At 43.4% G+C, this 14,709-nt stretch overlaps 1 protein-coding gene across 7 annotated transcripts in view; it reads right to left on the bottom strand.

The window, feature by feature from the left end:
- Positions 1-14,709, bottom strand: part of LOC135914966 (chromosome-associated kinesin KIF4A-like) — a 109,343-nt gene that overhangs the window by 87,110 nt on the left and 7,524 nt on the right. For all 7 annotated transcript variants that reach the window (XR_010568475.2, XR_011509347.1, XR_010568476.2 and 4 more), the window contains exons 5-11: positions 13,019-13,280; positions 11,777-11,887; positions 5,172-5,347; positions 3,444-3,668; positions 2,838-2,896; positions 1,944-2,025; positions 573-617 (exon numbers count right to left, since the gene is read on the bottom strand). Coding sequence is in view for 4 of the 7 variants with exons in the window: in XM_065447904.2 (XP_065303976.1) it covers positions 573-617; positions 1,944-2,025; positions 2,838-2,896; positions 3,444-3,668; positions 5,172-5,347; positions 11,777-11,887; positions 13,019-13,280 (960 nt within the window). In the remaining 3 variants the exon portion in view is untranslated. The remainder of the gene's footprint in view (positions 1-572; positions 618-1,943; positions 2,026-2,837; positions 2,897-3,443; positions 3,669-5,171; positions 5,348-11,776; positions 11,888-13,018; positions 13,281-14,709) is intronic.

Below are 14,709 nucleotides of genomic sequence, written 5' to 3'. Positions count from 1 at the left end.
GTTCGACGTGCCACATTGCATCGGCAATGGTGACAGAATCGTTTGTGCTTTCTCATAATGAATGCGGCCAGTAGATAAAATGTCCATGTGCTCAAAGAAAGCGATTCAAGCTTTTTTTTGTTAAGTACAGAAATGAAGCATGACTGACTGTACTGTATATATAGATATAATTATACGAGGTAATTTTGAGGACTCAGAGAATGCAGAAAGCTTCATTCCACCACTTTCAATATCTTTCAATGAAGGCTGCACTGCCTTTCGATGAAATTGTGTAAATGACGTTCATCAACTGTGTACTATAATGCACAACTGAGGAAAACAAATATAGTCAGTCTATTATGGGTTAGTCGGTCCATATTTTTGAAACAGAAGTTAGTGAATACGATGTGTACACAGAGAAAAGGCGGATGGGCCACAATTTGGGCTCCAATTAGTTGGTCGAAGTACAGTGCTTGTCCCATTCACTTTGCTCGGTGTATTTGTCATTTGCTTTAACCACTGCTTCTCAGATGTGCTGAAAGCAGGGCAATAGAACACAGAAATAGCAAAAGCCAAGTCAAGTTTGACCTCACCTTGAAAAGTGACTCATTCAGCTTGCGCCTTTTCTGTTCACCAGCCTATAAAAAAAGAAGAAGAAAACCAGACAAGTGCTTCCTTTATGCAAAGACAACGTAATTACCATTTATCTTCCCTGCAAGATAAATACTAGATAAATGGAGATGGCCTCTTCTAGCCGTCTCCATTTAGTGCAGTGTTTATTATTCCCTTGCACAAGCGTTTTCCAGGCTTTTAAAGGGACGCTAAAGGCAAATATTAAGTCAAGCCAAAGTGATAGATTAGTGCTCTAGAATCTCTAAGGCGTAAATACTATCGTGAACAGAGCCTTAATAATCGAGAAATTTAGGTAAATGCAGGACACGATTAGAGACTTCCCTGGGACATTCAAGTACTTGCCAGATGACGAAAGCACTCCTGAGTTAAATTCTGGCACCAGTATTAAACCACTCGTTGCAGAAAACATCCTTGTATTGTACTATAAGATGAAATAAAATGCTACTTGTCCTATTCTATTTCATTTTTAGAAAAGAGGACTAATTGAATTTACCCCCCGACAACGACGCAGGGGGTCAAAATGTTTCATTTTCGCTCGACTCTGCACCGTCCACGCTTTCGCATTTCAGTAGTTCCGTTATTGCGTAGTCCTGCGCTGGTTTTGCTGGCTTGCAAAACTAGCACGAACTGGGAGTAGCAGAGAATTCAACTTCCATGTGATGTCACGATATGTCGGAACGGTCTACACCACTTGACCAAAAAGCAGCTGCAGCGGTGAATCCACCGTTCTGATTTGGCTCGGTACCGCTGTCTGTCAGGCGCCGTTTGACTCACTGACGGCAGCAAAGGGCAGTGGTGGCATATGCAACGTCACCACTCCCCCAGTCAGATGGCGGGAGATTTGAATTTTGAAAAAGGTACTCGGATTCTTCAGATGCAATCTTCTCGTATTGCAAGTATTTTCTTGGCATGAAACAAGCGTTGTGAGGTTTCTGGAGTGGTATTTAAACAGTCCACGCCAACTTAGTATTTGTCTTTAGTGTCCCTTTAAGGGCAGTAGGTAGGGACACAAAGCAATAATAATAACATGAAGTGTAAAAAAAGAGACAAGCGAAACAAATTACCAAGCCCATGCTATGCCTGAATCTTTTCTAGTCTCAACACTCCATTTTATCCACTGCCACCGTCTACCACGTCTGTCCCTTGCATTCATTGTTTGAACTCCGGTATTGAAAATGCTATTCATATCAAAGATTCGAATGCAGATGCCAAATACATTGTTGAGAATTTGGCTAGAATGTGAAAATTGGCACTCAAGGACAAGCAGTGCACACAAACTTATTAGTCACTGTGTCAGTGCGACGGAAACAAGGAACAAACGAAGGACTCACCGAGAACTCCATTATGGAGTTTTGAAGGTCCCTCAGGATGCTGGTTGCGTGATCACCATCAGCTTCACCAAGGTTACTTCCGCTGTCATGAAAAATAGAAATAGCATAACATGATCATCTCTGTGATGCAGACGGCAATGATAAAATGTTATGAAAAGCCAAGCAAATCGAGATATTATTGCTACGCTAATCGAGATAAAACAACTGTTTTGTTGCTATGTACAATCGAGTGCAAAAGTTGATCCTAAATTTCTTTTTTCTTCCCAGCGAAGGCATAAAGGCTGAAATCAAGCGTACTGCCCACGTGCGCCTGCTTGAGCAGCGCCATGCTTTTATAGAATCTTACGTTGACGGGCTGTGCTAGAAGAATTTTTTTTTTTTTTTTGCATATCCCGTGGTCTCTAGACTACTGTACTTGACTGTACACATCACGCCTTCACCTCCACCGTCATGTGCAAGCGTGCCTTGTGGTAACAACAAATGCCTGCTAACTTGCTCAGCTATCAGTCGTTCTAAATATTCTTTCAGAATTATATCTTTTATGGCACTGCAAAACATAATTGCTAATACAGCTGAACTTTCTCTGTAGCATCTATATAAGGTAGGCACCAAATCAAAATGATGCTCACACCACACAAAGTCACGAAGATAGAAGCAGAGGAACACAGTCTGGTTAGCCCTCATTCGCTCGCGTTTCATTTGTCCACGACAGTACCATATAATAAATACAGATAGAGCATGTTTCACAGATCGCTATATCATAACAGCAAACATCCTACTGAAGTGGAACTTATGTTGCCTTACAAACAATAATGGAGAAATCACATAAACAGGAGTCAGCATTACAGCTCTCCCTTTTTAACCAAGAAAGTAGGTAAAGTAAACCATACTTACTCTATCTTTTCAGACATTTGAGTAAGAAACTCCTTCAGCTTCTGAACCTCAAGCTCAGTCTGAAAGATAAAATAATATATAAGCACGAATTGATTAAAAAAGTTCAAGGACAATAACAAATCTAGGCTTTGAAGACTCCTGAGAGGAGGGGGGGGGGGGTAATTGAAGGAAGCACTAATAGGCAAATGTTGAGAGGTTTTTCTACTTGTAATTTTTTTTTCACATCTTGTTTAAAAAATTTGGTCAGGCTCGGCATGTGTATGGCTATGACGACTATAAGTATGTTAACCAGGTCTTTTTATTCAAGAACAAACATAAGCATCTCAACTTAGTTATCTATGTACATACTCATGGATAACTATAACTGCATTCTTTCTACTACAGTTATACAATGTGTGTTCACAACTCAATCATTGTGGTGTTACAAGTTTACTTTACATCACTGCCTCTCCTCACAGCAACACTTCGTTTCTTCGTACTGTAAAGTTGAGTAGGCTCACAGCTATTTGCCACAGACATGCTGTTTCCCCTCATTGCTCTTGTTCAAAAGGCAGCATGACTTAGTTAAACATACTTCTCAACACAGAATTTTAACACTGCACTCACAATGATGAGACGTTCTGAGTTCTCGCCAAGCTGGTCAAGTGCACGGTGAAGCTCCTCGCTCAAATGCTGATTTTCATTCTCGAGTTCTGCGTTGCGTGACAGCACCAATGCCAGGTCTTTCTTAGATTCACCACCATCTCCCCCGGACTCCTCGCCTCCGGGCTGGTCTCCTCCTTCACCTTGCAGAGTCCGGCATCTCATCAGCTCAATCCTTGCTTCCTGGAGCTGCAGGTCAGCATAAGCAAGAAAATACCTTACAAGGGACACAATGAAACAGTTTTGACGACATATCCGCTGACGCTCTAGGCTAGAGATTTCAGTGTTGCAACAGTAGTTGAGGATGGTTGTTGTGGGAGTTTGGGGGAGGGCAGTGTCATTTAGAATAGCTAATGCAAAGGAAAGCTGCCTCCAAATTATGATCGACAAATGCTGTTAGGCTTATCTTGCGAAGGTTGAGATAATATGAAACTTCCACACCTGTAGCGTCCCTAGAATGTCCCTACACGAGCTATAACACATCTCTTGGCCCGTCCATATAAGGAAAACTCTAAAATATGCATAAGAAGACTGGCCGACCCGTGTGCCAGACTTATTAACTTATTTATGCTGAAATGTGATGAACAACAGACATCTCTTGCTTTTTCACGTTTATACATTTCCCTAGTTATGTCAGCAACCTCAAGATGTGTAGTCTTGTTTTTCATACGTCTGCTTTTGTCCATTTATTGTTTATTGTTAAGAACATTAACTCCTTTAAGTTTTGGAAGAGCTCTGCTACTCTAAGCCCTCACATCTCCGAGGTGGTTAGGACGAGTGCTGCTCATCCTTGCAGTAATTGTTCTCTCCGTGAGTGTTTTGCAGGACAGACACTCGTCCGTAGCTTGATTTGTGTTTAGGTTGGCATTTCGCAGCAAGTGCCTGGTTATTTCTTCTACATCTGGAGCATGTTTATCATGCAGCAACCTGTACTTCCAAATGGCGTCCAACGGAGGCAACGTGTGTGTCGCCAGCTTGTCTCCCTGAAAAAGGGGGCATTTCTTCATCGTCTTCCTACGATGATGGTTCTGACACCAAGGTCTACATCACTGTAGGAAGCGAAGACAAAAGCGATGATGACTGAGGTTAGCAGCTCCTTGGAAGAAGAAGACAAAGGCAAGCTCGCAGGACGACATCACAAGTTCGTGTCTGGACCAGAATTGATGCGAACAGCATTTTGCTGAAGCCTCCACTGTATCTTTCTTTTCTGTACTCAGCAAGAAGTTTACCGTAAGCTCGCCAGCTGAATTATACCGAGTGTTTTCTAGAGGAGCTGCTTTTCATGACAGTCGATGAAATGAATCAAAATACTCAAAATCAAAATACTCAAATGCTCAAGGCTGCGTAATCCCTAGTTTTGAGCAGTACCACCCTCTGCCAAAGCTCCCTCAGCCAAACAACGTTCTGTTAGCATGAGCAGCTAATGTGATAAAGACAAAAAAATTCCCTTCCACAATTTTTGTCGATTACTAGAAGGTGGTTGGTGCACTTGTACTATGGCATACAATAAACTTCAGTAACCAACTATTATTCATTCTATGGGTCAATTATGTTTTGCTGCCTCAAAAACCTACTCTTTATGACAAGGTTTTTGCAAGCAGCAATTAAAAAATAAGAATTCCGGGCAAGAAATTATCGGATAAAACAAGACAGTTAAGGGTTAAACATTGCACACATAGAAGGGTAACTTGCCTGCTGACGAAGCAGAGCGACTTCAGCCTGCACTGGATCGATGTTCACAATAGGCTTATTCTTTATCTTCCTTGCCCGGTCTGCATACCGCAGGGTGTTCAAGGTTTCCTCCAAGTTACTATCTGCTGGGCTAACACAGGCAATCATCACAGTGTGGCTGTTGCCTCCCAAGGAATCTATGTGAAAGACAAATGGATTTGGAAGAAATATAACTTCAAGAAATCATGTGTTGTCATGGTGTAGTTATGGCACACAAGCAGCAACGCTATCCCGAACAATGAATTACATAAGTAGGATTGTTTTAGAAGGTAGGTAGACTTGTGCCCACGAAGCGAGGAGAGAATTGCATGTTAATCACAGCAGTGGGCGTGATCAGCAGTTGTCAAACATAAACTGTGAAGTCCAGCCGCTGTGCACATATCTGTCATTGTACTTCTATATTCAAAAGCCGATAGTGGTGCTCAGGTTAGTCGAAGTAAGTACTGCGGCACTTGCGACTAGTGTATGACCTGATTATGATAAGCCCATCCAGTAATTTAAATGACAGCGTTCATATTCTGGTAGAGCAAGGACATTTTTTTCTTAAAAGCAATAACACGACGTTGATGCTTTAGTGAAAGTGACCTCCAGCCAAAAGTAAAACAGTGCAAGCACAGTAGTAATATTTAAACACTTAAATGGTTCTTTACAGTACCGTGCACCTCATTCTTTCATACAGAAATACAACTTTCTCTCATTTGGAAAAACAAAGATTTACTCCCAATACACTAAAAATGCAATAAATAAAAAAAGATACAGTTTCGCCCGAAAGGCAAAACATTGATTGTGATAGCAAATTAGTAGACAGTTGTACGAATAATAAGGGTGGTTGTCTTATGGGCCATATAAACTTTTAAACAGTCGCTTACTATGGTGGTAACGCTTGCGTAAGCAAACATGAACACGTCTCGCGCAATGAAAGTGGAAACTCTTTATCAGCGGTAGCAGCAAGGGAATCATGGAGCAAATTTATCTTTGTGCGACCTCTCGCTTCAACGCGAACTAAGCGACGAGAGCACAATGCGGCGTGCCTAGATGCACAGACACTGTCTCCATCGTATATTACTTTCAAGGTAGGTGCCGTGCGTAGCAGCCTCCGTAGTAGAATGCGTGTCCTGCACGCAAGTTTCGGTAACTCCGAACGCCCGTGATGCGGCCCGATTTCCATCCGTCTCCGCACGCATAATCACTTTCCTTTTAATTATAGCATTGTGATGAAGTCGGCATGTCTTTGCAGTCGGCACTTCCATGCTGATAACGCAAATGAAGAAAACGGGAAGACAAGACAGTGCAACACATACTATAGCACATTCAGGAAGCTACGGCAGCTAAAGTCAGATACAGCTAAAGTCAGATACAACATAAGTCTGCAGTGAAGCCGTGCCCAAGCCCTCATAACCGCCAGCCACTGTACCTCCGCGAGGCTGCAAATGGTTCGTACTTCAAGCTTTCCCTGTTACCTAAATAAGGCGTTAACCACAAAAATAACGTTATACGTGCGTAATTTTATACGTTTTCATTAGTCTGTTATAGTGGAATGCTGAAAGCCTAATTATTTATTGAACTGAAATAAAACGCTTGCTTCACTGCAATTATTTACTGTCAAGTTTCATTTCAGTTGGTAGTGGTAGTGGAGTTTCACAAGTAAAACGGGCTTGGCAATGAGGTAGAGTGAAATGCTCAGACTCCGTACACTTTGTCCATGTCTGTTGCACACCTCATCATTGCCACTGATGAAAAGACTCTGCAAGAACAGCAGACGCTCCGAAGGTATTAAGTGCGACACCATTTTGAAAATGTCGCATGACGATGACTTTGTTTGCTTCTGTGATTGGCTATCGGAGAAACAATGCCTTGCAGTCTGTGTGCCTTGGTTGCCAACTGCTGTTTCTTTAAGCTGTATCCTACTATAGGCTCGAAGCGCATACGAGGCCCTATGTGGTAACACAGATTTAGGGCTGTATTTGGTTCTAACGCACACGCAATTTTTGGACCTGTTTCATCGCAAAAAACAGTGCGCGTTATATTCAAGCAAATACGGTAGTTTAAGGGAAAACTACCTCTGAATTGTCCACATACTTTTCGTTAAATTTGAGCCGCCTTCGTTAAATTTGAGCCGCCCACCCTCGAGCAGGTAGTGGTGACATTGCATACGCCATCACCGCCTTTTACTCCCATTAGTGAGCAAAATGGGGCCGAACAGACGGCACTATGGTTTGCTGTGCAAAACGCAAACATGCTGCCGTGGAGAAACCAAGCGAAGAGTTGGATTCGCTGCTGCAGCTGCTTTTGGTGAAGCGGCACAGACCATTTGGGAATTCCACGACATCACACAGACGTGGTATTCTCTGCTTCTTGCTGTTTGTGAGAGTTTCACAAGCAAGCAAAACCAGTGCAGCACTATGCGAAAACGAAACTAGTGAAATGCAAAAGTGAGGGCAGCACAGAGTGGCGAAATCATCCTTTTGACTGTACGCATTGTTGTCAAGTTGTCAATGAGTTTTTTCTAAAAATCAAATGGAGCTGGACAAGTAGCGATTTTTTTTCCATCTTGTACTGCAATGCACTTATCTTTTTATCACATACGCTTGGGTACTCATGACAATTTAAAATTAGGAGTGCCTTTGTCATCAGGCTAGTACTTGAATGCCCCAAAGGAGCCTAATCGTATCCTGCATTTACCTCAACTTCTTGATTACTGAGCTCTGTTCGCGTTAATATTGATGGCTTAGACATTCTCAAGCACTAACCTATCAGTTTAGCTCGACTTAACATTTACCTTTAGTGTCCCTTTAAGCACAGTGGAGCCAGAACTAAACAATGATTGCTTCAGCAATACATCTCTCATGAGGGACATCACAATCCATGCGACCACTGAAATCTTTAGCTTATTTGTATGCATGTTACCCGTCGCGACATACCATGTTACCCCACATCCAGACAAGTCACAATGCTGATAATGACATCTTATGATGCTATTTCCAGCCGCAGCATGTTAGAAATGGTTGTGTTAAATGGACGTTTCTAGCATAAGAAAAAAAAAAATGCGGCACATTGACAGCTGTGTTACTGTCGATGCTTTACACCATCAGCTATGTAGAATATCGCCGGCCACTGCAATAACAGCTCCGTTATGAGTTAAACAGGTCAAACTAAACTAAAGGAAACAAAAAAAAATGTCTGTGGCTTAGGTAAGGTTAAGCCCAGGATGCGAAGCATACTAGCCTTTATTTTAGTTGTTGAACCACTGCTTAGCCTGGTGAACTGCTGTTGCTTGGCTATATTTGGTTCGGCTAGACGAAGAAACAACTCATGCATTACTGCTTCGCCTTCAAGAGTGGAACGCGACAGCGTTCCCGTCGACCGGCCAAGGGGTGTAAGACAATGAACTACAGGGCAGCGACTACGCGCCCCGCATTGGACGCAGTGAGCGTCGAGCAAAGCAGCGTTCGGCGCGGCAACGAAATGTGCGCCTGAGCAAGAGACGCACGCCTTAGAAACAGCTCGTTTCTAAGGCAACACCACATTCGCTAGAGGTGCTTTTGTACCGCTTTGAAGCATCGTACTCGTGGCTCAGTGGTAGCGTCTCCGTCCCACACTCCGGAGACCCTGGTTCGATTCCCACCCAGCCCGTCTTGCAAGAGTTGAGCCAAAGCCACTTCTCCTCTGTCGTGACGTCACGGTGTCACGTGGTTTCATGGCGACACCGCCGTGCCTGAGGAGCTGGGTTGAGCTCTCGTAATATGCTTCGCATAAAAAAAAAGATTCTCAAGTCATATGGTTTAACCTCTGCTGTGTCATGGGCAAGCTGGTACGTCCTCGCGTTTCTGGTAAAAACGGCCAAGGAAAAGCTCTGCCAATCGACAGTGTTTTTCTGTTTAGCAATGCCATAGACAAGCTAGTTTTGTCTCTGCTTTGTCGTACTTCTGGTAGATGGCAGCACACAATCCATGGTGCAGCACAAGCAGGAGCTAGTTTATTCTGGTGGAGGAAGTAAAGCATGCTTGCAGCTAAGGCCTTTAAAAATAAATTGACCGTTTTTGGACAGAATTCACGATAATAGCCTAGCACGGAAGGGATTAATAGAGTTGAACCCACTTATAACGATACCGGCTTTAACAATATATCGGTTATAACAATGAGAAGCTGCTGCACAGTCAACTTTTGTATGTTTTTATGGTGATATAACCTGTAGCACTCGCACATCGCTTACCACCCGTGAACACTGTTTGCAGTTGCTATAGAAGCGCCATTCTTTAACGCCGACAGCCGTGGCTTGTTACAAGTGATCGGAGACCCACGAAGCAGTTAAACGAGTGAACACAATCATCAGCCGGGTGGAGGAAGGTGGTGGAGAGGGGCACCGGCCTCCCCTCCCTTATACAGTCGCCGACCGATTTTCCGGACTCCAAAAATTCGGACATGCCCGATTATTCGGTCAGCTTCGCGGCACCGCCATTCTCCCCATAGACCATAATATATAACAACTGCCGAAAGTTCGGACACCTCGCAACCTCTCGTCTGATTTTTCGGACACTCTTTGACCCAACTCGGTCGAGAGCACCATGCACCGACTCAACCCAGTACATGGTTCGACTGGCTGAACGCCATTTTTGTTTTGAACGTAGCTTCCTTGGTGCCCCACGAAGTGGTGCTACTGGAAATTCCCGCTCATCATCATCGTTTCTGCCTAGTTCGATAGAGTGGCTCTGCAGCAGTTCCGGTTTCAGCTTAGTAAGCCATGTCAAGACAATCCAGCAGCTGTTTGTTTCTTCGCGCGCGACGCTGCGAGCAGGCCGCGTTTTTTCGTTTGTGTGACTGGTGTCGGCGCGGTGGTGTTTGCTTTGCGTGCTGTGTCGAGGTTTCAGTGATTAACGCGGCATACGGAAACATCGCGTCAAGTCTCCAATGGCGCCGACAGTGCCCGCGCAGACTGCGCTGCGGAATGCCGGCAAGCGGGTGCCGGGAGGCCTAAAAGATTTGTCGCCTTCCGATGTGCTCCCTACCGACGCGGAAAATGTTCTGCCGAGACTTGCGCAGTGGTTGCGTTGCGATTCCGGACACCGTCTCATTGACAGTTTCACAGGTGCCGACACTGCTGTACTGACATGCGCAGAACTCGACGACGGCTATATCATTCGTCAGGTTTCTGCTGCACCGCCGGACGATGACCGAGTCGGAAGTTGACGCACCATGTGCTACGCTGCCGTCGCCTGCGGAGCGTGTACAAGCAGTGACTGTGCTTTCAGCCGCCTATAGTGACCGTACGACCCTCTCCGAGATTCAGGCTTGTCTGACTGCGCGTAAACGGAACAGCGTGCAACGGCGCATTCACGATTTCTTCAAGCCTACTGCCGAGCCCGAATAAGTGCGTGGAAATAAAGGATTTCATTTTTTTCCCTTAATCTGCTTCTTCGGACACCTGTTTATTCGGACATTTCCGCAGTCCCCGTGAGGTCCGAATAAACGGTCGGCGACTGTAGTTTTCTCACATCAGCTCTGCGCTCCCCCTATTTAGATTTTTTCGTGCAACACAGTTATAACAATTATCGGTTATAACAATGGAATTTTCGTGGCACTTTAGTATTGTCATAAGTGGGTTCGACTGTATCTTGAAATCGCGCAATGAGCTTAACTCTGGTTAAACCCTGCACCACTTATTGTACAGGCCTGCATATAATACGAGAATTTTTCCCAGTTATTAGCATTTCAAATTTCCACCTCGTACTATATGCAAAACCAAAGAAAAATTTCAGTCAAAATCTTTGCTGCTGCATTGATAGCATCCTCATCGTCCTCTAGCGTAAAGGAGGTGCCTTATAGAGACAGCGTGGGTTTGGCTGCCATAACCTGCTTGTGGATGCATGGGCGAGCATCCCAGAGGACCTTGTGCGTCATGCTTTTAGGAAGTGTGGCATTTCAAACATCCTCAATGACACAGAAGACAACCATCTTGGGGAAGAGTTCCCAAACAAGGAATTGTCTTAAAACAGTTCAACCAGGGCTAAAGATGCTTTAACCGCAAAGTGCGACGTTGTTCTACAAGAAAATAATAAAATTTAAAAATTATGGGGTTTTACATGCCAAAACCACTTTCTGATTATAAGGCACGCTGCAGTGGGGGACTCCGGAAATTTCGACTACCTGGGTTTCTTTAACCGTGCACCTAAATCTAAGTACACGGGTGTTTTCGCATTTCAGCCTCGTCGGAAACAAAACTGATACTAAATAAATGTTTTCTCTGAGTTTGGCTCCCTGATATTATGTGCGGATGAAACTTTTCTTTCACCATCCCCAAATCTCGCCCCGCATTATATGCAGGTCCATATTATATGCGTGCTTTCACGGTATATGTCTCTGGTAATACAGTATCTTCATAAATGGCAATGTGCGTACAGATAGGCCATAACTAGTCACTATTGAATGGATAAATAAAATTTGACCAATGGAGCTTTCCATTTTCCAAGCTGATGAACAACCGTTTTCTGCAACATAAAAAAACTCCTGAAAGAACTTCCTACCAGTCATTGAGTACATGTTATATGTGAGCTAAGCATGTTACGCACCCTGCAGCAGACGTGTCAGCTTTGAATTCCGATACGGCACATGAGAATGGCCGTCGCAGAGGGCACTGATGACATTTCCAAGCGACAGTAGGCCTTGATTGATGGTGATGCCTACACAATAACACAGAAATAACAGTAAACAAATTTTAACCATTTCAGATATAAAAAGAAAGCAAGAAAGAATAGGTATTTTGAGAGTGACGGTGTCGAAAAACAGCAATATTTTAAAAATGCAGTTACCTAGGACAAGACATTCAGAATTATGCCTGAGCTTACTGTACGCACAAACGATTGCCTAGTTGCGATTTCAGATTACAATAAGCACAAAGATAAAAAGGTGAATGGGGGTAACGATAAGCAGTACGAGAAGCATTTGGCAGATGTTCACATGAGGTGGCATCAACAAAAGCCACACAGAAACAAATTTATTAAAAGGTTACATGTAAGTGTTAGCATCGTCACTAATGTGGTAAGCTTGACTTATCTTTCAAGGCTGTCTTCCCTTTTCATCGAACTTGCAAGTTTTTTATGGGCAGTGCACAAGAAAAAACAGCGCTAAAAGTTGAGAAAACCTCAATGTTCCATGAAACATGCCAATCCACAAAACTATTTCTCCTTTACAGGCACTGTGGGCACAATGAACGGAAAGGTGCATCAAAAGCAAAAGCCCTGATCAAAATTAATGATATTTAAAACATTTTGCATACATCTTGAAACACTTCCGACTTGACCAGTGGTGCAAGTTTGAATAATATATGTAAGGTCTTTCAGTAAAATAAGTTGGAAGGTAGACTGTCAGCTGAGTGTTTGCTCTCAGCATCCATATGCTGTCATATAAGAGGTTAACTTCGTCCACTGTCTTTTCCGATGTGTTACATCTGTCATATTTTCAATGGCTGGACAAGTGCTTTCCCAGTATGCCAGACATCAAGTATTTGAAGCTGTCATAAGTGACATTCCTGTAGAAAGTTCTTGCATGTAGTCTACATCAGCTAAACTTGAGAATGCTCACTGAAGAGTTGAACATTTTTGTTTCATTCTACTGCCATATGCTCTTGTTTATGAATATGCAAGAAATGTGCCAAATCTAAATTTTTATAGGGCAGAATTAACTGGCACTTGAAAAGGTTAAGTTAGGTCTATGTCTTCTTCTGGCGCTCTTATGCCACAGCTTGGGCCAGATAAGTGCATAAAATCAATAAGATCAACATAAAAACAAAAAAATTTGTAAAGTCAGTGAACCTTCTTTGAGCCTTTCGCCAACTGCTTTGGTCTTTCCAGCCCTTTCCGAGCCAGCGAGGTCAACCAGATGGAATTTTGCCACCATTATGGCACCACCACTGGACTTCTCCTGCTGCTCCACAGTCAGTGTGAAGATTGCGTGCGAACGAGATGAGCGCGCGTTCATGTTGGTCGAGGCGGTGCTTCGACTTGCAGAGCCGACCTCCAGAAGACGGATTGTCTCCTCAGGGGTGGTCACGTTCAGCTCCGTCAAGTTTAAAATCTGCGAAGCAAGAACATTTTGCAACCGGATGCTTGAGAACGACCACCTGTCAACACAATGCAGGCTGAAAAACATACACAGTGATATCTGCTTCAGCCATGGTGTACAGATTTGTGTATGTGACTTGCTTTTGCTGGTTCTGTCCACTGGTGCGAAGGAAAAAGAAACCATGGGCATAAAGCTTTGGGTAAAATGAATTTTTGTCCTACTCTGCGAGTCCGTTGCACCTTATTGTGCTATGTGTCACTTAAGCGGATGACATTGCTGAAGGCATTACCATAGTTGACATGATGTTCAACGTGTCGCGCTCTGTCAGCAATGGTGAAAGAATAACTTTTCCTTTTTTGCAATGCTTACAGCCAATAACCAACTCGTGCATGTGCTGCGAGAGCCTGTGATGCAATTCTTCTAATGCAATTGGCATTCAAATACTTCGCCCACTTTCTAGTCTGTGTGCCCAAGTCTAACCGTTTTCGCCCGAACTTCAATTAAAAAATATATATATCTACGTGACTGGACGGAACCCGCGTCACCCAGGTTTCCTGAAGTACAGGAATCCGATGCTTCAACGCACTACGAATGCTTGCGGGAAGGGAGGGATTAGTGGTATCTTTTTGGCCTCTACGTGTTGATGGAAGCACACTCCACAGATGCACATTTGACTGATAAAAGCGAGAAGACTCGCTATTCTAGCTGACAATGAATAAATGTTTTACGCTTGAAATATACGGATATGCAATCATGCCGTAGTTCATTCCAAGTCAGATATGCTGAACACTATCTCTGTACTGCCAGCTGGATGAAAAAAAAAAACTGGCTGCAGTTTGAAAACGACATTCAGTAAAGCTTTCTTTGTAGCACCTGAACATATACATACCGAGTTCTGTGGCGGCACTGTGACGCATGCATGTTGTATTAATGCAATTAACATTATTAGCCTACTCACCCCCACTACAGATTGTAAGTAAATGTCTTCAACACGGCTTGATGCTACACATTGTTTCATTGATAATGGCATTAACATTGACAGACATTTTAAGATGCATTTTGTGTAATTTTTTATGTAAAGAATGTAACGACTGAGTGCATAAAAATTATTAAATAAGTATGTAAAATTGAGGGCTCACTGTAAGATGCACCCATTATCTTAGCACAGACTTTCTTTCACTGCAGAGAGAACATCCCATGCAAGTATAAGCATAACATTTCAGGATATGCGCCATTTGCTCATGTAAGGCCCAGCCTTGTGTAAGGTCCGCACCCCCACTTCACAGTGCGAAGAGTTAAAAAAAAAAAAAACACGATTCACTAGCAGCAAATTGCACTGGCCAATCTAGAGCAGTGTGCCGAATCCAGGAGATCACAACAACACCTAGCAGGGGTGACCCAGTCCAGATCGACTGACAAAAAATAGACATGCTCCAGCAGA

This window comes from Dermacentor albipictus, unplaced genomic scaffold (genome assembly GCF_038994185.2).
Source record: "Dermacentor albipictus isolate Rhodes 1998 colony unplaced genomic scaffold, USDA_Dalb.pri_finalv2 scaffold_11, whole genome shotgun sequence".
NCBI lineage: Eukaryota > Metazoa > Arthropoda > Arachnida > Ixodida > Ixodidae > Dermacentor > Dermacentor albipictus.
This window is presented reverse-complemented; position numbering and strand designations above follow the sequence as displayed.